Source organism: Zea mays, chromosome 3 (assembly GCF_902167145.1).
Source record: "Zea mays cultivar B73 chromosome 3, Zm-B73-REFERENCE-NAM-5.0, whole genome shotgun sequence".
Taxonomy (NCBI): Eukaryota; Viridiplantae; Streptophyta; class Magnoliopsida; order Poales; family Poaceae; genus Zea; species Zea mays.
In genome coordinates this window covers 218,866,077-218,892,227 of record NC_050098.1, presented here as the reverse complement: position 1 = coordinate 218,892,227, position 26,151 = coordinate 218,866,077, and the positions used below count along the sequence as shown (strand labels likewise).

Here is a 26,151-nt window from a genome sequence, read left to right as displayed (position 1 = left end):
AGCGCTTCGATGAAGTCCATCGCAATGTCCGCCCAGACCGCTGAGGGCACCGGCAGCAGCTGCAGCAAGCCAGCTGGATGTAGATGTTCTGACTTGAACCGCTGGCATGTCATACACGCCCGTACGAAGTCCTGCACCAGGCGTCTCATGTTGGGGAAGTGGAAGTCCCAGCGCAAGCGGTGAAGGGTGCGGTGGACGCCCTCATGCCCATCGTCATGCACGGCGACCATAATCTCCTGCAGTAGGGGCGACGCCGGTGGAATGAACAGGCGCCCATCATAGGTGACCATGTCGTCAGCCACCGCCCACGATGCATTGCGGGTGCCGGCGCCGACTCCTTCATGGATGGCTGCTAGAGCCGGGTCCATGGCCTAGGCCCGACGAAGGCGCGCGATGAAGTCAAAGCGGGGCGCGGAGATTGCCAACAACCCGCTTTCCTCCGTGTCATGGCGGGAAAGAGCATCCGCAACGACGTTCGTGGCGCCCAACCTGTACTCCACAGTGAAAGTAAAGCCCAACAACTTCCCGACCCAATTGTGTTGCGGGATCGTGGAGAGGCGCTGGTCGAGGAGGTATTTGAGGCTATAGTGGTCCGTCTTGACGATGAAGCACCTCCCCTAGAGGCACGACCGCCAGTGCCAGACCGCCTGGACTAGGCAGATGAACTCGCGCTCGTAGGCTGCCAACGCCTGGTGACGAGGAGCGATGGGACGGCTAAAGAATGCCACCGGGTGTCCCTTTTGGGTGAGCACGGCGCCAAACCCGTGTGGCGATGCGTCACACTCAACCACAAAGGTCTTTGTGAAGTCCGACATGGTGAGGACTGGTGCAGAGGTGACGGCGGCCTTGAGGGCGCCAAAAGCCGCCGCTGCCTTGTCATCCGAGGCAAAGCCGTCTTCCTTGAGGAGGGCCGTGAGTGGTGCGGCGACCGTGCCGTAGTTGGGCACAAACTTGCGGTAGTAGCCCGCCAGGCCAAGAAACCCGCGCACCGCCCGAGCCGAGCGCAGCATCGGCTGGTCGAAGATGGCCTGCACCTTTGCCGGGTCCATGGCCACGCCCGCCGCCGAGATGACATGACCGAGGTAGGCGACGGACGGGGCTCCGAAGGCGCATTTGGAGCGCTTGACGAAGATTTGGTGGCGTTGCAGTTCTCGAGGACCATCCTAAGGTGGTGCAGGTGCTCCTCCCAATTCTTGCTATATATCAAGATGTCATCAAAGAAAACAAGGACAAGTCGGCGCAGGAAGGGACGGAGAACATTGTTCATCAGCGCCTGGAATGTTGCCGATGCGTTGCAAAGCCCGAACGCCATCACCAGGAACTCGTACAGGCCGTCGTGTGTACGAAACACCGTTTTGTGCACGTCTTCCGGCCTCATGCGCACCTGGTGGTACCCGGAACGCAGGTCCAGCTTGGAGAAGAACCGGGCACCATAAAGCTCGTCCAGCAGCTCGTCGACCACCGGGATTGGGAAGGCATCCTTGATGGTGACCACGTTTAGCGTGCGGTAGTCGACGCAGAACCTCCACGACCCGTCGGGCTTCTTCACGAGGAGGACCGACGACGAGAACAGCGAATTACTGCGACGGACGATCCCCTGCTCGATCATGGCGGCGCACTGGCGTTCCAGCTCGTCTTTGTGCGCCGCCGGGTACCAGTAGGGCCGGACCGCCACCGGCTGCGTGCCCTGCTTGAGGATGATGTGGTGGTCATGGGCACGCAACGGGGGCAGACCGGCCGGCTCTGCGAAGACGTGCGCAAAGGTGTCCAGAAGAGCCGCGAGCAGAGGCTCGGTCGCGGTGGTGGTGCCTAGCACCGGCGCCGAGGACGTGGGCACGCCGTTCCAGCAGACCGTGCGGTCGTGGTGCTGGAACGACATGCGCCGGCACGCGAGGTCCCACACGATGGGCCCCAGCGCGCCCAACCAGCGAGTGCCGAGGACGATGTCGTACCCGGCCAACGACATGACGAAGAGATTGGCCGGGAATGCATCGCCGCCGATGGTGAGGGGCGCGTTGCGGATAACGCCCACACAAGTGATGCGCTCGCCGTTGGCCACCATGGCCGAAAGGCGCAGGCGCTGTTGCTGGGGAAGGCCGGAACGCCACGCCGCTGCCTCGGATATGAAATTGTGTGTGCTGCCCGAGTCGAGGAGGGCGACGAGCGGGGTGGCCCCTAACATGACGGCCACCTGCATGGTGTCGGCCACGGGACAGCCTGAGACGGCCTGCAATGAGAAGCACGGCGCCTCCGCATCGGGGCCGTCGGGGTGGTCGGTGCCGTCTTCGTCCAGGATCTCGACGCCTTCGATGAAGAAAATGCGCTTGCAGAACCTATTGTGACCCCTGGAATACTTGTCATTGCAATTGAAACATAATCCGAGGTGACGGCGTTCGGCCATCTCCTCAGTGCTGAGCCTTCTGCCCCCGCCACGACCCGGAGCCACGCCCGCCGGTGGTGCCGGGAGCGCCAAAGGAACGTGGGGCGCCGGAAACGCAATAGGCGCCGATTTCGGCGGCGGAGGAGGTAGGACGCCGCGCGCGGCAGGACGAATATGTGCTGGTGCTGGGGCCCTGTCGAGTTCCATCAGCTCCACCTGCCGCGCGAGGCTCATAGCCGTCGCGAGCGACTGGGGGTTGTGGATGCGCACCCCATGGCTGAGCGGTGACAACAGTCCGCCCGTGAAGAGTTGCACGCGTTGGCGTTCCTCCAGTGGTCCGGCGCGCGATAGTAGCTCCTGGAAGCGGTTCTGGTACTCCTCCATGGTGCCCGTCCGCCTACACTCAGCGAGTTCGAACAGCGGCGCCGAGCGTAGGGGAGGCCCGAAGCGCAGCTGGAGGATGTCCTTGAAGCGATGCCAGCGTGGAGTCCCCTCATCCGTCGGTAGTTGGAGGTACCACGACTGGGCCACGCCCTCGAGGTGGTAAGAAGCCATCCAAACCTTCTCCTCCTCCATGATCCGCTGCTGATGAAAGTAGGACTCGCAACGGTTGACGAAGAGCATGGGGTCCGACTTGCCGTCAAAACGCGGGAAGTCGATCTTTTGGAACCTTGGCGGCCGATCGATGTGGTGCTGGCCGTCATGGCTGCCGCTGCCGTAAGGCTAGGAGGAAGGCCCCCTGTCCTTCTTCAACGACTCGACGTCATTTTGGAGGGCAGCGACTGTGCCCGTGAGCTTCTCGATCATCGCAGCCAGATCGTCGTTGGTTTTGGTGCTCATAATGGAGGAGGCCGACGGCGGTGAGGGTGGAGGGCTGGGTGGTGGTTGGGTGACATCGAGGGACTGATCGGAGGTGTGGGATCGAGAGGACGAAGATCGCCTGACTCGTGATCCCAGGTTGTCAAGGGCCTGGATGTTTAGAGCAGGGGCCCTCGGCTACGAAGGTCGTAGCCACGGTTCGTCGTCTTCTCCGGCGTGGTTATCCCCCACAGCCGTAGGCTTAGATGGTAGAGAGAGGTGGAGAGGAAATAACTTGTTTGCTGCCCTTTATTCCTGTCTCCCTGTGCCGCATATATAGCCATCGGCCTGCTGTCCTGAAGCCTTTATTTTAGGCAAGCCTAAACATGGTATCACTAATCAATCACTTAATCAATCTCTCCTTTCCTTCCCTCACTTTCCATTCTTCTAATTTCCTTCCTGGCCATTGCTTTCCATACATGGTAACACTAATTAATCACTAATCCATCACTTAATCAATCTCTCCTTTCCTTCCCTTCCCTTACTGTCCATTTTTCTAATTTCCTTCCTGGCCACTGCTTTCCATAGATTCCTGCTGATCTTTCATATCGCACTTCTGGCGATCTGCGCGCTCCTGTGTGCGACGCCTGTCACGGGCGCGTCCTTCCTAGCCACTGCTTTCCATAGATTCCTGCTGATCTCCTAGATCTGCGCGCCCCCTCCTGTGCGCGGCGCTGCCTAGCGTACGAGCGCCCGTACATGACAGAAGGTGTGGTGTGTTTTTTTAGGACAGAAGGTGTGCTTTTTTTTAAGGACAGAAGGTGTGCTTTTTTTAGGTGTAAATATGTTCAGGAAGATTCTAATCTGAAGTTATTAAACTGTTGAAGATGCTCCAACAGTCATTCGAACTGGATAAACACTAAAGTACTGTAGAAACTGAAAACAGCGAGACGCAACAGATTGCTCCTCGTCAGACATATTAGGGCTTGTTCGGTTATTCCTATCCCATATGGATTAGATGGAATTGGAAAAAATTGTGAAAGATTTTGACTTGTTTGGGATTGAAACACATCCAATCCCACCCAATCCACATAGATTGAGAGCAAAACGAACAAGCCCTTATTATTTTCCCAATTGGGGGAGTACCAAGTGGGATTCAGACCAGTCGGTCCTTGTTTTATTTCAATCTAACATGTGCATTTTTTACAGAAAGGTTTCACACACTCCACGCGCGCGGATACAGAGCAGCCAAGCAGCGGACACAAAGCTATCGTACACACACGATCAGGTACACTGCGGAAGGGCACAAAATCACGCGCCTGTGCCGGTGCCGGTTGCCCCGGCATCGGCCTTGTCGTCGCGGCCCTCCTTGTTGGCGCCGAAGGTGCTGTGGTCTACCCCACGCCCCGCGGCATCGTCGACCTTGTCCTGCACCTTCTCGATCTGGATGGCGCCCTGGTCCTCCCGCGACCGCAGGTCCGTGCGCGTGCGGTTCTCCCCGCCGCCCACCGACTCGTACGTCGTCGGCGTCGTCTGGCCGACCGGGTGCGCGCCCTGTGCTCCCGACATTGTGCGTGCGCGCTGGTACGTGGTCTTTGCCCTCCCTCGCCGCCTTGCTCGTCTCGGGGTCTCCTTTCCTTCGGCGATTTCGCTTGCGCTGCAGTGCAGAGATGGGAAGCAAGTCGTGTGTGTATATATACAGCTGAGCTGCGTCGTGGCCTCGTGGGTACCCCCCCGCGCGTGAGGCGCCGCGTGGCCTGGGGACGTGGTGCGACGGGAGCGGCGTCCCGGGGACACATGGGCGGGACTATCTTTCGCGCGGAATTGGTGGCGGACTCGTGTCCGCTGTCCAGAGAACAGAACAGAAGAGACGCCGTTGCTGGCTTGGGTTTGGGTTCTTCGGTCAGGATAAACATGACATGAAGTCATGAACCACCTGGTCGTCTGAGTTGTTCAGCTACCCTACTGCCTCCGAAGTCTACGAAAACGGAGCGCAGGCAACCCGACGGTGATTTGTGTGAACCACAGAATGGACACGCAATTCAGAGGAGAAAACAAGCTAGAAAATACTGAGGGAATGACTGAACATAATATGAGTAATTTAATCATCTGCGACCATTGTTCTACATATTCCTTTATTTTGAACGCTCATGCGATGCGATCCCATCATCTTTAATTAGCTTGGCTCGAAATTGCGGCGGCGCACATTCACTTAATCACGGAAGCATGACTAGAGCCGATCGGTGATGAAGCATTCAAGTTGCAACGCAGAGTTTCCTGTCAGCTCAATTGGCTCCCAATCTTGATCGAAGCTCAGTAGCGACTGCATCGATGAACTCTTCTGTGTTCAGGTAATGGCTTCTCGTGACTCTGCAAATCAAGTGCTAATCAGGCACTGAGAAAATATCGTGCAAGAAATACTATAATGTAGCAGAACTAGATGACAAAAACCGAGAAGCATAGTGTACTTGGAAGATCCATGAACAAGAAGTGCGAGATCTTTAGTCATCTTCCCAGACTCCACAGCTCCAACGCAAGCGGCCTCGAGTTTGAGAGCGAAGTCGAGGAGCCTCGCATTGTCGTCGAGCTTTGCCCTGTGGTGCACAGGCAAAGGAGTAAATAATTGAACCAGCTAGCCATAAAACCTAGGTCCAAGTTGAACAGTGGAAATTCACCTCAAGCTGCCTGATACATTGCATTAGGTTGCTATTTAATAGTATTATATAGTTGAACAAGGTAAAACCCCCATCCTCTATATTACACAAGGTCCAAGCAAGTAGAAGTTGTACCTATGTGCAAGCCCCCTTGTCCATGCAAAGATTGAAGCAATGCTGTTCGTACTGGTTTCACCTCCTTTCTGGTGAACACGGAAATGGCGGGTAACCGTGCCATGGGCTGCTTCAGCTTCAATGGTTTTCCCATCAGGGCACACCTATACACAGAACGGATTGACATCATTTTGTATCTTTATGAGAAGGTAAAACATTTATGTCTGAAGGTACATTCCCAGGTATGATACCGATTCAACAAAAAGTAATTATGACATCTAGTCAAGGAAGTAAACCAGAAAACAGAAACTACATACCAACACTGATGTCATCAAACCCAAAGAGCCAAAACCTGCACATTGAAATATAGGTTGAATTATTAGAATGCATTTAGACGATATTCACCTTAAAGACGATATTTTTAGCGGATAAGTGTTGTGGAAATGCATATGTTGCCTTAGATATGTTACTCTAACCTACCTCAACTTGTTTGGAACGAAAGACTTTTTTGTTGATGTTGTATTAGAATGCACTTTAGCCTTGTTGATTGTCACGCAAGGGGAAAAGGTAATACTGAGCATGTTCTATGCATGGATTCAGAAGTTTGTATATCATGACCTTGTGCTAAGAAATCACTCTGCACATCTCCATCGTAATTCTTGCAAGCCCACACGTAGCCTCCTTCACTCTTAAGTGCATATGCAACCATGTCATCAATAAGACGATGCTCATACCTGCCAGATTCACCATCATGGTAACACTTTCTGAAAGATTTGAGCAAACAACACAAGATAGAAATTCACCATATTCCAGCAGCCTCAAATTTGGATTTCCAGTCAGCTTCATAGACCTCCTGGAAAATGTCCTTAAACCTACAAGATCACATAAATATAGAATATCACAACACAAACACGTATAAAATACCAATTGTCTACAACACAAGCATCAGATAATAAGAGCATATAAATATGTAAGCACCTGCCATCATATTTCTTCAGGATTGTGTTTTTGGTGCTAAGGTAGAGCGGCCATTTCTTCTCATATGCAGTTGTCATAGAAGCTGCGGCAAAAGCTCGAATTGACTGTCCATGGCAATGAAAAAGATGTTCAGAAAAATACTCACAATTGGGACACCATATTGTAACTAAAGACATCGAGTTAGCAATGCAATGTAGTACCTCATCAGTGTTGTACATAGACAAGGCAACTCCTCCAGCACCAGTGAAGTTGAACACCTCCAGATCAATCTGTTCTTCTTTTCCCTCTTACCAATTGTAAAGGAAACAAGCAAAAGTAGAATATCAAATTTTGGCTCACAACCGCCCTCTGAATGACAATTGACAAACAATGCAATCATGCAGGTGATAATGTGAAGCTGTGAAATAAAAAAAATGTTAAGAAGTTCAGTTTAATGAGGTGATATAGGCAGCCATACCAAAAACTAGCTTCAGCTTCCCAGGCCCCTTCAGAACTGCATCAGTAGCTCGGTACTGATCACCGAAGGCATGCCTTCCAATGCAGATGGGCTTCGTCCATCCTGATTTCACAAACATTTCAATTTAGGGGGAAACCATTATTGCACACAAAAATGCAGGGTAGTTTCATATTTTTGCTAAATACCTGGAACAAGCCTTGGAACGTTTTTGCATATAATTGGTTCTCTGAACACAGTACCTAATAAAAAACAAGCAGAAAGGGAAGCTTCAATAGCCAAACTATGTGTAATGCATTCAAACTATAAAAGAACTTTACCATTTATAATGTTCCTAATTGTGCCATTTGGGCTCTTCCACATGTGCTTCAAATTGAACTCCTTAACCCTAGTTTCATCTGTTAAATGTCAAAATAGTCAGAGATATATAAACTTGCACAGAAAAGTACTTCAACAATATTACATTTTTCATCCGCATAAGATCAAATGTACCTGGAGTAATGGTCGCACACTTAATGGCCACATTGTACCTGCAAAACATTGGGTTAAAGTATTACAGAACAACAAAGTTACAGATACATGGTAGAATAATGTGGCGACGACCTTTGTTTCAACAAAATTCATAAGAATCTTTCACAAGATAAAAGTGGTAATTAAAGTTGACTAGATCAGATTGCATCCAGAACAACTCGGAAACTGTGTGATTGTGATTCAATTGCATCATATTCAAAATATCTAAACAAACTCTTACTTGAGAGTAGCCTCTGCAGCCTCCACTGTGACCTTGTCATCAGTTGCGTCACGGTGCAGTATCCCCAAGTCATAGTACTTGATGTCCAGGTCCAGAAATGGAAAGATAAGCTGAAAAAAAATCAATGTTGTCAGTTGTCACCACCTAGCCTAATGAAAACAGAGATAAAAATGGAAGCAACCTTGTCCTTGATAGACTGCCAGAATACTCTGGTCATCTCATCACCTGTGGCAGGACAAAGATATCAGCTACAGTATTTGAGCAAATTAATTTAGCTTTGTGCATTTCAAATTGGAAAAGAAAAAACAATACAAACTTATCACTAAAATGGATCGTTTTTGTTTCTCTTATTCAAATACTCCTTTTCTTTTCTTATCCGAATAAAGATAGGACAACGTTGTTCTTTCTTATTCTTCTTTTCTTTTCTTATTCGAATATGGAAAAGACAAAACACGGGCCAGTACTCAGTACAACGCAAAACATGATTAGTGCACCCATAATAACACAGAAGTTGAAGCTCAAGAAAGTGTGTGTGTGTGTATATATATATATATATATATATATATATATATATATATATATATATATATATATATATATATATATATATATATATAACTAAGCGAGATCCAGTATCCACTAAAACTATTCCATTACCACCGGGAAAGCACGAGGTGATTTCTCAACACCACTTTTTTCTGTATTTTAGGCAGACTTCGTCTAAACTTTCTGCACCTTCATCCATAAATAGATCGTCCGCGCACCCAAGATGCTTGAATTTATAATGGGTTGTTTGGTCCGCGCACCCAAGTTCTTCAGTTCGAATGGGTTAGCCACGAACCAAACAGTCCTTCGGCAGCGAGTGGCCTCCCGCAATTCCTCGGACATGCGCCGCGGCGACTCGACTACAAAATAGATACACAGAGGTTCCTCGCCGAAGAAAAAAAAACTCCGTTCGCGAACCCAACGACCAAACATATCAGAGTGAGCACAAGGATAAAACTGCAACTACGGTTCAACCGTACAGGTCTTAGCACGCCCCAAAACCCAAAACCCCATTTTTGTTTAAAAATTCAGCAGCTCAACGCGGAGGTGCTATTGGTTTATGATCGGCAAGCGATGGGATCTCACCGTCCATCTCGACGATTGGGTTGGAGACCTTGATCTTCTCGAACGCCATGCCAGCGGTGGTGGAGTCGTAGCTTTGCCTCAAAGATCGAGAAGGGGCTGCGGCGGCGCTTGTGGAAGGAGGAAGAGAGATGTCAGACACAGGAAGAGAGTATGCGAGCGAATTTAAACAACCGGAGGGTTGCTACTTGCTACGGACCCTTCTGCCAGTAGTGGGTACGTTTCTTACCTACTAACTACCCCGTGGGCGCCAGACTAGGATCGCACCATGGGACTAGTGCTGGAAATTTGACCGGAAGTCCATCGTATTTGGTGTCAAATAGGTTTAGACTAGAAAAACCTAAAAAAACTTTTAGCTTGTATCGTGTCATCTCAAAGTGTAAAAACAGTGACCCAGCATAGCCCTAAACCACGTTGTGTCTTTATTAGGTCGTGCCAGCCCAAGATCAGCCCATATATTTGACCACATAAAATCAAAATATTACAATCACATAAAGTTCATAGCTTAATAAATTAAAGATATTAAACAATCATAACAATACAAAGTCGGTAGCTTACTAAATTAAAGTAAATAAACAACCTGGGCTACATTGGGTCGTGTCGGCCCAAGCCCGGCCCATCTGTGTGGGCCGTGCTGGGGGCCAGACGGGCCGGAATTTAAGACCTGGCCCAGGCCCGCCTTCGGACCGTGTTAGCCCGGATCATATTATTTCGTGTCGGACCGTGCTTTGGGCTCCTATTTTCGTGTCGTGCTCGTGCTGGCCCAAAAAAACCCGGCCAATATTCCCAACACTACATGGGACCAACCTGTATGAACCATCCACGTACGCGTGGGCCGTCGATTATGGTGAGGTTACATGTGACCAGATGGACGGGCACGAGGAACGACTATTTTGAAACGACACGAGCACGATAAAGTACGATAATAACCATTTTTAACTAGCACAAGACTTGTTATGAGCTGTGTTTTGACTTAGGTATAAATCCATTGAACGGTACGAGCACGACGTATTTAGGGTTTACTCATTTAGTATGATGCTATGTATGGATAGCCCATCAAACCAAGCATGAGGACCCAACACTCGTCCTGCAAGTTGGGACGGGCCGTGCTGATCCGGCACAGGCCTGTCATGCTTCGGGCTTGAATTCATCGGGCCAGACCAGCACGGATTTCATTCGGACCGGGCCTTATCGTGCTCACCTCCTAAAATGTAGGCCCAGCATGCCCTAAAGCACGGCGGGATTGCGTCTGGTGACCAAAAGTCCAAAACCCTCTCAAGCAACATAAATAGCAGCACAAAAATACAGAAACAAAGTCATATCCTTACAATAAACAATGGCACAAGTCATATATTTACATAAACAGTTACAATAAATTAGACAACACAAATTTTTTCAGGGAAACTACAATTTATTCCTCGATCTGCCTCGTTAAAAACCTTACTCCCCAGTGTGGGGTTCCCTCTGTAAGGAAAAGAGTACAAATTCGACAAAAGTTTTAATGTCCACAATCCATATTACAATAACAATCCACATTAACGGAATGAACTAGATAAAAGAAGTAACATTAATCGTGGTTGAAATCAGCAAAAGCTTGTTGAACCTTAGGATCTTCAAGTTGATGTTGCTTTCTATCTTCTGCTCTTTTCCAGTCCTTAAGGCAGGTGATGGCCTCCACTATCTAAGGTGCAAGAGAGGACCTCCTTTCTTCAATAATTCTACCCATTATGCTAAATATTGTTTCAGAGGAAACCGTCGAAACAGGAACAAGAAGAATATCTATAGCAAAATGAGATAATACTGGGAAACTGTACTTGTGTTCCCTCCACCATTCAAGTAATTTTACCTTATCACCATTCAAGGTGCGACAGTGGCTACATGTTAGTAGACAGATAATGATTCAATTCAGCATTAGGATTCCACCTTTGATTTGTTGTAGAGTTAGCATATTCTTTCCCCTTAGATCTCTTCTATAAGTGGGCTATCAAAGAACTATCTGAATGTTCTATGTCATGTTCAGCCATTGTTCCGGTAACATCACTTTCACCATATTTGTTATAGTAAAAGCCAAAAACACGAAATAATTCATCTTTCACATGATTAAAAGCATCTGAATAGTCCATATCTAGCAAGTCACCAATTCCTTCTAAAGCAGTTTGTAACCCATCAAGTTTTTTTCTAGGATCCAAAATAGTTGCAAAGCAATATATATGGGATATGTTATCAAAGTATTTTAGAAATTTAACTCCATTGGAGCAACAATAGTGCAAAGAAGGGAATCAGATCCTGCTTAGCAAATGACTTGGCAATTAACCAAATGTAATCAATAACTAAGCAGGATGTAGGATAGTAAACACTTGATAGAACATTTGTGGCTACATAAAAGGGCATAAAAACTCCCTAAAATGTTTAACCATTTACCAATCAGCTTCAGTTAGCACCAAATTAATATCAAGAGCATTAGCATTCACAAAGACAGTTATAATTTTCTCATAATAGGTAAATATTTAGAAACAATGTACTTAATAATTTCTTCACGTGCTACTTGTGAATTGTAAACCCATGGGCCATGTAGTTACAGTGCCATTCGTGGCAAAGTTAAGTTGAGTTTGCCCACCTGCACCAAGAGTTTGCCCTACCTTCTTCAAACAAGCTCTAAAATGTCGATTCAGACGTCCAATGCCACCAGCGAAATCTACACTCAACTCAGTTTTACTGTAATGACATAAAACAATATAAATTTTTATACCATTCTCGACAATCTCCTGCTTATCCATATGTTTCCAGCATTCTTCCCTGGAAACAGATGATTTAGCAGCACTCTGCACTAGCACATCAACTGGTAAAGAGGAACTACCACTACAAACAAGTACACCTCCACCACCATCTGCTAGTAAGGAGGCATTAGCACCAGCACTACACATAGGTACACCTCCACCACCATCAGATCTACCTTCCACGATTGGGGCGAGTTCGCAAGGACTACTGGAATCATCTATCCTCCTACTAGCATAAGGTTTTCTAGTATCTACCCTCTTCCTTGCCATTGTAAGCTCATACGCTCATGTGTTAAGTAATCAGTGGGGAACAGATCTAGGTAGAGAAACAGGTGGGGAATACAGATCTTGCTAGAGCAACAAGCAAACAATAGATAATAGCATTAAACTGCATCATCATCGAGGGAAAATGTCACACCTGGTTCCAGGGGGTAGAACCGAGCGCATACCATATGTGTGCCAGGATTCATTTCCACACATATGTTGACGTCACAAGTGTAATATATCAAAAGACAATGCAATAAAGGCGTAAAGAGAGTATAATACTTTATTACATCATCTAAAATATTGTATATTTAACAAGTATCACATCAAAGTAAAGCGGAAATAAACAACTGGGCGATCTCCCACAGGAAGATGACCGACGCATCGTTAGACTTAGAAATCATCGTCGTCGATAAAATCTCCATCAAAGTCTCCAGCATCACCCTCTGATCAAAATATTAGCAAGGGTGAGCTCACTTATGGTCGGGGCTCAGCAAGTGGGGGAAAAACTAATGCAGGTATAACAAGGTGAGGCTAAGGTTGAGCAGTAAGCATTTTAATTGGTCAATATTTTATTAACAACACATGTCTTACTAATAAGTGTGAATCCCAAATATCCCATTAAACAAAGGAATATGAATATAACAAAAACACTTAAGTGAAACCACTTAAGCAAATTATTGGTAGATCATCGGATCTCGATTTAATTCCATCTTCAAGTTCAATTATCATGTGAGGAGTCCAGGTCGCTCATAACCGGGAGCACGACTGATATATCAGTTTAACACTCTGTAGAGGTGGTACAACTTTACCCACAAGCCATGTATTCCATCTAGCCCGGTTTGATCGGACCCTTAAACACTGCCGAGGTGAATGGCTAGGGATCCATTATGAGGCTTTCACAAAATACCTTAATACGAAGTGAAAGTCGCCTAGAGGGGGGGGGGTGAATAGGGCGAAACTGAAATTCTCACAAATAATCACAACTACAAGCCGGGTTAGCGTTAGAAATATAATAGAGTCCACGAGAGAGGGCGCAAAACAAATCGCAAGCGAATAAGAAATGTGACACGCGGATTTGTTTTACCGAGGTTCGGTTCTCGCAAACCTACTCCCCGTTGAGGAGGCCATAAAGGCCGGGTCTCTTTCAACCCTTACCCTCTCTCAAACGGTCCCTCGGACCGAGTGAGCTTTCTCTTCTCAATCACTTGGAACACAAAGTTCCTACAAGGATCACCACAAGATTGGTGTCTCTTGCCTCAATTACAAGTAAGTTTGATCGCAAGAAAGAATCAAGAAGGAAGAAAGCAATCCAAGCGCAAGAGCTCGAAAGAACACAAGCAAATCTCTCTCACTAGTCACTAGGGTGTTGTGTGGAGTTTGGAGAGGATTTGATCACTTTGGTGTGTCTAGAAATGAATGCTAGAGCTCTTGTAAGTACTTGAGAAGTGGAAAACTTGGATGACTTGAATGTGGGGTGGTTGGGGGTATTTATAGCCCCAATCACGAAACTAGCCGTTTGGTGAGGCTGTCTGTTTGATGGTGCACCGGACAGTCCGGTGTACACCAGACATGTCCGGTGCGACAGCCACGTCACCAAAAGTCGTTGGGGTCGACCGTTGGAGCTCTGTCTTCTGGGCCCGCCTGGATGTCCGGTGGCACACCGGACATGTACTGTTGAGTGTCCGGTGCGTCAGCATGGGCGTGCCTGACCTCTACGCGCGCTGGCGCGCATTTAATGCGTCGCAGGTAGCCGTTGGCGCCAGAAGTAGCTGTTGCCCCGCTGTTACACCGGACAGTCCGGTGTACACCGGACATGTCCGGTGAATTTATAGCGGAACAGTCGAAGTGAATTCCCGAGGTTGCCGAGTTCGCGAGGCCGCTCTTCCTTGGAGCACCGGACAGTCCGGTGAATTATAGCGCGCCGGCTTCCGAGAATTCCCGAAGGTGAAGAGTTTGAAGTCGGAGTCCTCTGGTGCACCGGACATGTCCAGTGGCACACCAGACGGTCCGGTGCGCCAGACCAGAGGTGCCTTCGGTTGCCCCTTTGCTCTTTTGTTGAACCCAATACTTGGTCTTTTTATTGGCTAAGTGTGAACCTTTGGCACCTGTATAACTTATACACTAGAGCAAACTAGTTAGTCCAATTATTTGTGTTGGGCAATTCAACCACCAAAATTAATTAGGGACTAGGTGTAAGCCTAATTCCCTTTCAATCTCCCCCTTTTTGGTGATTGATGCCAACACAAACCAAAGCAAATATAAAGGTGTATAATTGAACTAGTTTGCATAATGTAAGTGCAAAGGTTGCTTGGAATTGAGCCATTATAAATACTTACAAGATATGCATGGATTGTTTCTTTATTTTTAACATATTGGACCACGCTTGCACCACAAGTTTTGTTTTTGTAAATGCTTTTGTAAATTCTTTTCAAGGACTTTTTGCAAGATAGTCAAAGGTAAATGAGTAAGATTTTTGCGAAGCATTTTCAAGTATGAAATTTTCTCCTTTTGTTTCAAATGCTTTTCCTTTGACTAAACAAAACCCCCCCTCAAATAAATTCTCCTCTTAGTGTTCAAGAGGGTTTTGAGATATCAAGTTTTGAAAATACTACTTGCTCCCCCTTTAGACCCCTTTAGAACACAAAGAGATACCAATTTGAAAATTACCAATTGAAAACCATTAATTTTAAAATTAGGGTGGTGGTGCGGTCCTTTTGCTTTGGGCCAATACTTTCTCCCCCTTTGGCATGAATCGCCAAAAACGGATACTTGGAATGAAATTTAGGCCCTTTGACAACTATTTTCTTCCCTTTGGCAAATAAAACATATGAGTGAAGATTATACCAAAGACGAAGAGCGATGCGGAGCGACGGCGAAGGATGAGTAGTAGAGTGGAGTGGAAGCCTTTTCTTCGCCGAAGACTCCAATTCCCTTTCAATCATATATACCTATGACTTGGTTTGAAATACACTTGAAAACACATTAGTCATAGCATATAAAAGAGACATGATCAAATGTATACTTATGAGCTATGTGTGCAAGTTTAGCAAAAGAAATTCCTAGAATCAAGAATATTGAGCTCATGCCTAAGTTTGGTAAAAGTTTGTTCATCAAGAGGCTTGGTAAAGATATCAGCTAATTGATCCTTAGTGTTAATGTATGCAATCTCGATATCTCCCTTTTGTTGGTGATCCCTAAGAAAATGATACCGAATGGCTATGTGTTTAGTGCGGCTATGCTCAACGGGATTATCCGCCATGCGGATTGCACTCTCATTATCACATAGAAGAGGAACTTTGGTTAGTTTGTAACCGTAGTCCCGCAGGGTTTGCCTCATCCAAAGCAATTGCGCGCAACAATGGCCTGTGGCAATGTACTCGGCTTCGGCGGTAGAAAGAGCGACCGAATTTTGCTTCTTTGAAGCCCAAGATACCAAGGATCTTCCCAAGAACTGGCAAGTCCCCGATGTGCTCTTCCTATTAATCTTGCACCCCGCCCAATCGGCATCCGAATAACCAATCAAATCAAATGTGGATCCCCGAGGGTACCAAAGCCCAAACTTAGGTGTATAAGCCAAATATCTCAAGATTCGTTTTACGGCCGTAAGGTGGGATTCCTTAGGGTCGGATTGGAATCTTGCACACATGCAAACAGAAAGCATAATGTCCGGTCGAGATGCACATAAATAAAGCAATGAACCAATCATTGACCGGTATACCTTTTGATCCACGGACTTACCTCCCGTGTCGAGGTCGAGATGCCCATTGGTTCCCATGGGTGTCTTGATGGGCTTGGCATCTTTCATTCCAAACTTGGTTAGAATGTCTTGAGTGTACTTTGTTTGGCTAATGAAGGTGCCCTCTTGGAGTTGCTTGACTTGGAATCCTAGAAAATACTTCAACTCCCCCATCATAGACATCTCGAATTTTTGTGTCATGATCCTACTAAATTCTTCACATGTAGATTCGTTAGTAGACCCAAATATAATATCATCAACATAAATTTGGCATACAAACAAATCATTGTCAAGAGTTTTAGTGAATAAAGTAGGATCGGCTTTGCCGACTTTGAAGCCATTAGCAATAGGGAAGTCTCTAAGGCATTCATACCATGCTCTTGGGGCTTGCTTGAGCCCATAAAGCGCCTTAGAGAGCTTATAGACATGGTTAGGATACTCACTGTCTTCAAAGCCGGGAGGTTGCTCAACATAGACCTCTTCCTTGATTGGTCCGTTGAGGAAGGCACTCTTCACGTCCATTTGAAAAAGCTTGAAGCCATGGTAAGTAGCATAGGCCAATAATATGCGAATGGACTCAAGCCTAGCTACGGGTGCATAGGTTTCACCAAAATCCAAACCTTCGACTTGTGAATATCCCTTGGCCACGAGTCGAGCTTTGTTCCTTGTCACCACACCATGCTCATCTTGCTTGTTGCGGAAGACCCACTTGGTTCCTACAACATTTTGATTAGGACGTGGAACTAAATGACATACCTCATTCCTAGTGAAGTTGTTGAGCTCCTCTTGCATCGCCATCACCCAATCCGAATCTTGGAGTGCTTCCTCTACCCTGTGGCTCAATAGAGGAAACAAAAGAATAATGCTCACAAAAATGTGCAACACGAGATCGAGTGGTTACCCCCTTATGAATGTCGCCGAGAATGGTGTCGACGGGGTGATCTCGTTGGATTGCTTGGTGGATTCTTGGGTGTGGCGGCCTTGGTTCTTCATCCTCCTTGTCTTCATCATTTGCATCTCCCCCTTGATCATTGCCGTCATCTTGAGGTGGCTCACCATTGTGTTCTTCCTCTTTATCAACTTGAGTCTCGTCCTCATTTTGGGTTGGTGGAGATGCTTGCGTGGAGGAGGGTGGTTGATCTTGTGCACTTGGAGGCTCTTCGGATTCCTTAGGACACACATCCCCAATGGACATGTTCCTTAGCGCGATGCACGGAGCCTGTTCTTCACCTATCTCATCAAGATCAACTTGCTCTACTTGAGAGCCATTAGTTTCATCAAACACAACGTCACAAGAAACTTCAACAAGTCCTGAGGACTTGTTAAAGACTCTATATGCCCTTGTGTTTGAGTCATATCCTAGTAAAAAGCTTTCTACAGTTTTAGGAGCAAATTTAGATTTTCTACCTCTTTTAACAAGAATAAAGCATTTGCTACCAAAGACTCTAAAGTATGAAATATTGGGCTTTTTACTGGTTAGGAGTTCATAGGATGTCTTCTTGAGGATTCGGTGTAGATATAACCGGTTGATGGCGTAGCAAGCGGTGTTGACCGCCTCGGCCCAAAATCGATCCGGTGTCTTGTACTCATCAAGCATGGTTCTTGCCATGTCCAATAGAGTTTGATTCTTTCTTTCCACTACACCATTTTGTTGTGGCGTGTAGGGAGAGGAGAACTCATGCTTGATGCCCTCCTCCTCAAGAAAGCCTTCTATTTGTGAGTTCTTGAACTCCGTCCCGTTGTCGCTTCTAATTTTCTTGATCCCTAAGCCGAACTCATTTTGAGCCCGTCTCAAGAATCCCTTTAAGGTCTCTTGGGTATGGGATTTTTCCTGCAAAAAGAACACCCAAGTGAAGCGAGAATAATCATCCACAATAACTAGATAGTACTTACTCCCGCCGATGCTTATGTAAGCGATCGGGCCGAATAAATCCATGTGAAGGAACTCCAGTGGCATGTCACTTGTCATGATGTTCTTGTGTGGATGATGAGACCCAACTTGCTTTCCTGCTTGGCATGCGCTACAAATCCTGTCTTTCTCAAAATGAACATTTGTTAGTCCTAAAATGTGCTCTCCCTTTAGAAGCTTATGAAGATTCTTCATCCCAACATGGGCAAGTCGGCGATGCCAGAGCCAACCCATGTTAGTCTTAGCAATTAAGCATGTGTCGAGTTCAGCTCTATCAAAATCTACCAAGTATAGCTGACCCTCTAACACACCCTTAAATGCTATTGAATCATCACTTCTTCTAAAGATAGTGACACCTACATCAGTAAAGAGACAGTTGTAGCCCATTTGACATAATTGAGATACAGAAAGCAAATTGTAATCTAAAGACTCTACAAGAAAAACATTGGAAATAGTATGGTCAGGTGATATAGCAATTTTACCCAATTCTTTGACCAAACCTTGATTTCCATCCCCGAATGTGATAGCTCGTTGGGGATCTTGGTTTTTCTCATATGAGGAGAACATCTTTTTCTCCCCTGTCATGTGGTTTGTGCACCCGCTGTCGAGTATCCAACTTGTTCCCCCGGGTGCATAAACCTACAAAACAATTTTAGTTCTTGACTTTAGGTACCCAAACGGTTTTGGGTCCTTTGGCATTAGAAGCAAGAACTTTGGGTACCCAAACACAAGTTTTGGAACCCTTGTGTTTGCCCCCAACAAACTTGGCAACTACCTTGCCAGATTTGTTAGTCAAAACATAGGATGCATCAAAAGTTTTGAATGAAATGTCATGATCATTTGATGCATTAGGAGTTTTCTTTTTAGGCAACTTAGCACGGGTTGGTTGCCTAGAACTAGATGTCTCACCCTTATACATAAAAGCATGGTTAGGGCCAGAGTGAGACTTCCTAGAATGAATTCTCCTAATTTTGCTCTCGGGATAACCGGCAGGATACAAAATGTAACCCTCGTTATCCTGAGGCATGGGAGCCTTGCCCTTAATAAAGTTAGACAAATTTCTAGGAGGGGCATTAAGTTTGACATTGTCTCCCCTTTGGAAGCCAATGTCATCCTTGATGCCAGGGCGTCTCCCATTATAGAGCATACTTCTAGCAAATTTAAACTTTTCATTTTCTAAGTTATGCTTGACAATTTTAGCATCTAATTTTGCTATATGATCATTTTGTTGTTTAATTAATATCATGTGATCATGAATAGCATTGATATCAACATCTCTACATCTATCACAAATAGACACATGCTCAACGGTAGATGTAGAGGGTTTGCAAGAATTAAGTTCAACAATCTTAGCACGTAATATATCATTTTTATCTCTAAGATCGAAAATAGTAACATTGCAACCATCAAGATCTTTAGCCTTAGCAATCAAATTTTCATTTTCTACTCTAAGGCTAGCAAGAGAAATATTTAACTCATCAATCCTAGCAAGTAAATCAACATTATCATCTCTAGGGTTGGAAATTGAATCAATACAAACATGAGAATCAACCTTAGCAATTAATTTAGCATTTTCATTTCTAAGGTTGGCAATAGTGTCATGACATGTGCTTAGCTCACTAGATAATTTTTCACATTTTTCTACCTCTAGAGCATAAGCATTCTTAACCTTAACATGTTTCTTGTTTTCTTTAATTAGAAAATCCTCTTGGGAATCCAAAAGGTCATCTTTTTCATGAATGGCACTAATCAATTCATTTAACTTTTCCTTTTGTTCCATGTTAAGGTTGGCAAAAAGGGTACGCAAATTATTTTCCTCATCACTAGCATTATCATCACTAGAGGACTCATATTTAGTGGAGGATTTAGATTTAACCTTCTTCCTTTTGCCGTCCTTTGCCATGAGGCACTTGTGGCCGACGTTGGGGAAGAGGAGTCCCTTGGTGACGGCGATGTTGGCGGCGTCCTCGTCGTCGTCGGAGGAGTCGGTGGAGCTCTCGTCGGAGTTCCACTCGCGGCACACGTGGGCATCGCCGCCCCTCTTCTTGTGGTACCTCTTCTTTTCTCTCCTCTTGCCCTTCTTGTCATTATCCCTATCACTGTCACTTGATAATGAACATTTTGCAATAAAGTGACCGAGCTTACCACACTTGTAGCAAACCTTCTTGGAACGGGATTTGTAGTCCTTCCCCTTCCGTTGCTTGAGGATTTGCCGAAAGCTTTTGATGATTAAAGCCATCTCCTCATTGTCGAGCTTGGAGGCGTCAATTGGTTGTCTACTCGGTGTAGACTCCTCCTTCTTCTCCTCCGTTGCCTTAAATGCCACCGGTTGTGCTTCGGACGTGGAGGGTTCATCAAGCTCGTTGATCTTCTTTGAGCCTTTAATCATACATTCAAAGCTCACAAAATTTCCGATTACTTCCTCGGGAGTCATTAGTGTATATCTTGGGTTACCACGAATTAATTGTACTTGAGTAGGGTTAAGGAAAATAAGTGATCTTAAAATAACCTTAACCACCTCGTGGTCGTCCCACTTCTTGCTCCCGAGGTTGCGCACTTGGTTCACCAAGGTTTTGAGCCGGTTGTACATATCTTGTGGCTCCTCCCCTTGGCGAAGACGGAAGCGACCGAGCTCCCCCTCGATCGTTTCCCGCTTGGTGATCTTGGTGAGTTCATCACCCTCGTGCGCGGTCTTGAGTAGGTCCCAAATCTCCTTTGCATTCTTCAATCCTTGCACCTTGTTGTATTCCTCCTTGCTTAGAGAGGCGAGGAGTATGGTTGTAGCTTGAGAGTTGAAGTGCTCGATTTGGGCCACTTCGTCTGTATCATAGTCTTCATCCCCTACGGATGGTACCTGTGCTCCAAACTCAACAACATTCCATATACTTTTGTGGAGTGAGGTTAGATGAAATTTTATTAAATCACTCCACCTAGCATAATCTTCGCCATCAAAGGTTGGCGGTTTGCCTAATGGAACGAAAAGTAATGGAGTAGGTCTAGATGTACGAGGATAGTGTAAGGGGATCTTACTAAACTTCTTGCGCTCTTGGCGCTTAGAAGTTACGGACGGCGCGTCGGAGTCGGAGGTGGATGTTGATGAAGTATTGGTCTCGTAGTAGACCACCTTCCTCATCCTCTTTTTCTTGTCCCCACTCCGATGCGGCTTGTGGGAAGAGGATTTTTCCTTCTTCTCTTTGTGGTGAGAGGAAGAAGATCTTTTCTCCTTCCGTTTGGAGGAGTCCTTCTTCTTCTACTTCCTCTTGGTGTGGGACTCTTCCGATGAAGTGCTCCCTTGGCTTGTAGTGGGCTTGTCGCCGGTCTCCATCTCCCTCTTGGTGTGATCTCCCGACATCACTTCGAGTGGTTAGGCTCTAATGAAACACCGGGCTCTAATACCAATTGAAAGTCGCCTAGAGGGGGGGTAAATAGGGCGAAACTGAAATTCTCACAAATAATCACAACTACAAGCCGGGTTAGCGTTAGAAATATAATAGAGTCCACGAGAGAGGGCGCAAAACAAATCGCAAGCGAATAAGAAATGTGACACGCGGATTTGTTTTACCGAGGTTCGGTTCTCGCAAACCTACTCCCCGTTGAGGAGGCCACAAAGGCCGGGTCTCTTTCAACCCTTACCCTCTCTCAAACGGTCCCCTGGACCGAGTGAGCTTTCTCTTCTCAATCACTTGGAACACAAAGTTCCTACAAGGATCACCACAAGATTGGTGTCTCTTGCCTCAATTACAAGTAAGTTTGATCGCAAGAAAGAATCAAGAAGGAAGAAAGCAATCCAAGCGCAAGAGCTCGAAAGAACACAAGCAAATCTCTCTCACTAGTCACTAGGGTGTTGTGTGGAGTTTGGAGAGGATTTGATCACTTTGGTGTGTCTAGAAATGAATGCTAGAGCTCTTGTAAGTAGTTGAGAAGTGGAAAACTTGGATGACTTGAATGTGGGGTGGTTGGGGGTATTTATAGCCCCAACCACCAAACTAGCCGTTTGGTGAGGCTGTCTGTTCGATGGTGCACCGGACATGTCCGGTGTGGACAGTCCGGTGTACACCGGACATGTCCGGTGCGACAGCCATGTCACCAAAAGCCGTTGGGGTCGACCGTTGGAGCTCTGTCTTCTGGGCCCGCCTGGATGTCCGGTGGCGCACCGGACATGTACTGTTGAGTGTCCGGTGCGCCAGCATGGGCGTGCCTGACCTCTGTGCGCGCTGGCGCGCATTTAATGCGTCGCAGGTAGCCGTTGGCACCAGAAGTAGCCGTTGCCCCGCTGTTACACCGGACAGTCCGGTGTACACCGGACATGTCCGGTGAATTTATAGCGGAGCAGTCGAAGTGAATTCCCGAGGCTGCCGAGTTCGCGAGGCCGCTCTTCCTTGGAGCACCGGACACTGTCCGGTGTACACCGGACAGTCCGGTGAATTATAGCGCGCCGGCTTCCGAGAATTCCCGAAGGTGAAGAGTTTGAAGTCGGAGTCCTCTGGTGCATCGGACATGTCCGGTGGCACACCGGACAGTCCGGTGCGCCAGACCAGAGGTGCCTTTGGTTGCCCCTTTACTCTTTTGTTGAACCCAATACTTGGTCTTTTTATTGGCTAAGTGTGAACCTTTGGCACCTGTATAACTTATACACTAGAGCAAACTAGTTAGTCCAATTATTTGTGTTGGGCAATTCAACCACCAAAATTAATTAGGGACTAGGTGTAAGCCTAATTCCCTTTCACGAAGCAACCCGCTAAGGTTTCTAAAGACGATGGTGGTGGCCCCCTGGGTGAGGTACCTTAGATAAGAATACGTCCTCATGTTAACGTAGGCTGCCAGCACCTACCGCTCCCCCCTCTTGCCCATATTTCAGGTAAGGTTGCTAGGCACTAAGCATATAAAGCTAATTACTAAAGCCAGAGCCATGATAGCACTCGTGGTTGCACTGTTATCCTGAGTGGTCACTCCATGTTCCAATTAATTCGAAATAATGTTATCTTAACCATCGAGTTAATGCCATAATTGCCAATTAAATTTTTGGAACATTAATACCAATTGATGAGTGATATTAAAAATCATTAAGTTGAGCGGTAGCATAAATCTTGCAAAGCTTAATTATTTCCCAGGGTAAATAAGGAATACAGTTGGTAAATCTAGGGAATCCTTAATTAGGTAAACCCATCAAATTATGCAATATATCAAAAAGTAAACATTATTATATGCAATGAGTGAGTACAAAAAGAATATGCAGAGGGAGAATTCACTTGCCTTGCTCAAGCGAGTCCTGTGGTTCGTCTTTGAACGTATTCGAATCCTCTACCACACGGTCGGCTTCTAATAGAGTCGCATAGCGCACATACAAAAATAAAACATACACAAATAAATAAACATGCACCATTACATAAACATACACCATATACAAATAAACACACATCGCACTTATCACGCCTTAAATACGTCCTAAACACGTAAATACTTATTAATTCAATTATATCTATTATTGTGTCCTAAATGGTGAATTTATGAGTGGGTGCAATAAACACAGTTTTAACTAGTATTAATATATTTTAACATCATCAATGAAATTAATGATAATTATCATCTTTTAATACTAATAAATAAATTAATACCTTTTATTATTTCTAACTCAAATTATTTAGTATAGCCAAAAATGAATATAACATTCTAAAAAAATCCTTATAGACTACTAATTGAACATTTTCTAACACAAGCGAGATTATTTAACATAAACTAGTACTCTAAAAATTTAAGTGCTAAATTTGCGAACATGATTATTTAACTAGCAAAAATCTATTTTCCACACTACCAATGATATTTTCTCCTTTCTTTATAAAAGAAAATGTTAATAAAATAATTAGCTAAATCATCAAAAAAATCCTATATTATTCATATGACATGAGTTCTATACCATTTTCTAAATCCAATAAAATGCACCTATAATTCTCCAAATAGTTTCTAAGTTTATTGCGACCAAATTTACCTACAAAAATTCCTATCTATTGTTTTTATCACCAACGTGTGACTACTAAATTTTGTCATATTTCTCTAATCCAAAAATCAACGCCACGACTAACATGAAATATAACGGTGTACGGATAATCGCATGAATCTACCAAACAATTCTATAACGCTCATACACATAAATTGTGGATCACACGTGTTCATACAATATACAATTCATGAATCGAATCAAAAAGTGCTTTTATAAAATACACAAAATACTTTGGGTTGTCATCAACCTTAGGTTCGCGCGTGCGACGGGGAGAGTTTGACAGGGGTTCGGCCGGGTGGAGAAGAGCAGGGCTCGACTACGGACGGCGGATGGCGTAGCTCCGGCGAACTCCATGGGCTCTGGCGACTAGCGGCAAACTCCGGCGACGAACGGCGAGTGAGAGAGTGCGAGGAATGGGAGAGAGCTCGAGTAGGGAGGATGGGAGAGAGGAGAGGGCGTCAGATTTATAGGGGAGAGGGAGGTAAATGGAGGGTCGCCGTGGGGGAGAGGAGAACGTCGGCGTTTAACACCATTAAACGAATTAATGGCGTCAGTTTCTTCTCTATAGCGTCAATGGAGAGCAAATGGGAGAGGAAGAAGAAACGATCGCGTGAAGAGCTCCTTAATGCCATGGACGAGCGGACGACGGGGCAGGCGCGCGGTCGGTCGGGGTCGCTCGGGTGCGGGCGGGCGTCGCGCGGTGCCGTGGGCGTCGGGCGTGCGGGGCAGGCCTGGGCACGCGCGCTTGCGCAGGCGAGAGAGAGCGGTGAGAGAAGAGAGAGAGTGGGTGAGAGAGAGACACAGGCGGCGGCGGCTGGAAACAGCCAGGGCGCGCGCGGCTAAGGGCCCCTTTGGCAGGGCTCTGGCTTCTCCAAAAACGGCTTTGGCTCTGACTCACGAGGTGAAGCCACTTCTTTAGATGAGCCAAAGCCATTCTAAAAAATTATTTGGCAAAACGGCTTATAGGTTGTTTTTCAGAAAGACCCTTGTATAGTTTACTTTTTATAGATCTCTCCTGTACGTGGCTAGGGATTGAGGGCAGGACCAAAAAAATAATTTGGACTGGTGGGAGGGCTATTGTGCAAAAATGACGTGAGCTGAAGCCGGGTGAGCCACTTTTTTTGGCTCATGCCCTCTAGTTCATTTTGGAAAAGCACTTCACTGGTGAAGCCATTTGAAAAAGAGGTGTTTGGCACAACTTTTGCATGAGCCAGAGCCGAAGCTGAAAAATAAGCCCTACCAAAGGGGCCCTAAAGCTAGGGTTTGGGTATATGGGCCCCTAGTGGGCCGGTTTGGAATTAGGGTTTGTTTTTTTCTTTTTTTTTCTAATTCCGAAAGGCATTTTTAAATAGCTCAAAAATTCATAAAAAGTACACCAAAACTATTTATAAATAAAATACTTGTTTTTAGACTAATAATTATTATATTATTTAATTATTATATTATTTACTAGGTTTTTCTTTAAAAAGGAATTGATAATAAACATCCAATAATCAATCAAGCGCATGCAAAGAAAACGATCAAAATGCAAATAAATAATTAATCACTTTAAAAAAATTATTATCGTATTTACTAAATTTATTATTTTTAGTTGATGGCTTTTGTGGTGTTACAGAAAATGTGAGAGTCCAAGGAACTAACACTAATTGCTCCCTCTTGGGAAAAGGCACAGATGTGAACGGGGAACAACGAGCCGAGCCAGGGGACTGTTTGCATACCTTGCTGGAGTCTGTTGAACTCACGGCGATGGCGCATTGGTTCCTGGGAAGGCCGGGATTCGGTACCTGTAGCAATTCAGGATTAGGGTTTCGAGCAAATAAGGGATTTAAACGGGTCTTAACGAAGCATATAAGGGATTCGACCATGGAGGCGAGGAATGTTGTAGTCCCTAACTCGTAGCAGCGTGGTAGAGGCGGTGATGGGCCGACGGTGGCCTAGAGGAGGGAAGAACTGGAGGGAGGACAGAGGAACCGAGGAGGGTAGAGAGACACCGATAGGGCGAGAGCCGCGGCGAGACAGAGAGACGAATGAGAAATTCAGAGATGTAAACGAGGCAACGACGTAGACGTGTAGTAAATGAGAAATCCTAAACTCTAAATCGTGTCGGGCTGGCCTGAGCATGGCCCACGATGGCATGTCGCCCCACGAAAGCCAGAGCACGACCCAGTCCGCCTTACATGCCGTGCTGGCCCGTTATTTTGCCGTGC

At 46.0% G+C, this 26,151-nt stretch overlaps 2 protein-coding genes across 2 annotated transcripts; both read right to left on the bottom strand.

Moving 5' to 3' along the window:
- Positions 1-4,300: 4,300 nt before the first annotated feature.
- LOC100285188 (seed maturation protein PM41) lies at positions 4,301-4,842 on the bottom strand. Its single transcript, NM_001158082.2, has one exon. The coding sequence runs from the start codon at positions 4,745-4,747 to the stop codon at positions 4,490-4,492; it is 258 nt and encodes an 85-aa protein (NP_001151554.2). The 5' UTR covers positions 4,748-4,842; the 3' UTR covers positions 4,301-4,489.
- A 415-nt stretch (positions 4,843-5,257) lies between these two features.
- LOC100217128 (seed maturation protein PM41) lies at positions 5,258-9,377 on the bottom strand. Its single transcript, NM_001143496.1, has 15 exons — positions 9,261-9,377; positions 8,311-8,354; positions 8,130-8,239; positions 7,871-7,908; positions 7,699-7,776; positions 7,567-7,620; positions 7,382-7,483; positions 7,125-7,210; positions 6,925-7,028; positions 6,750-6,818; positions 6,565-6,680; positions 6,264-6,298; positions 5,968-6,110; positions 5,647-5,772; positions 5,258-5,548 (listed from the first exon to the last, which is right to left on the bottom strand). Exons 1-15 carry the CDS (start codon positions 9,307-9,309, stop codon positions 5,464-5,466), a joined length of 1,239 nt encoding a protein of 412 aa, NP_001136968.1. The 5' UTR covers positions 9,310-9,377; the 3' UTR covers positions 5,258-5,463.
- Positions 9,378-26,151: the final 16,774 nt, after the last annotated feature.

Excerpts from the sequence above, each read along its gene's own strand:
- LOC100217128 (NM_001143496.1), bottom strand. The coding sequence starts at position 9,309 with ATGGCGTTCGAGAAGATCAAGGTCTCCAACCCAATCGTCGAGATGGAC. Across the intron at positions 7,029-7,124 it reads CTATGTACAACACTGATGAG|TCAATTCGAGCTTTTGCCGC; the intron begins GTACTACATTGC and ends TGCCATGGACAG. Across the intron at positions 5,549-5,646 it reads CTTGTTCATGGATCTTCCAA|AGTCACGAGAAGCCATTACC; the intron begins GTACACTATGCT and ends CTTGATTTGCAG.
- LOC100285188 (NM_001158082.2), bottom strand. The coding sequence starts at position 4,747 with ATGTCGGGAGCACAGGGCGCGCACCCGGTCGGCCAGACGACGCCGACG.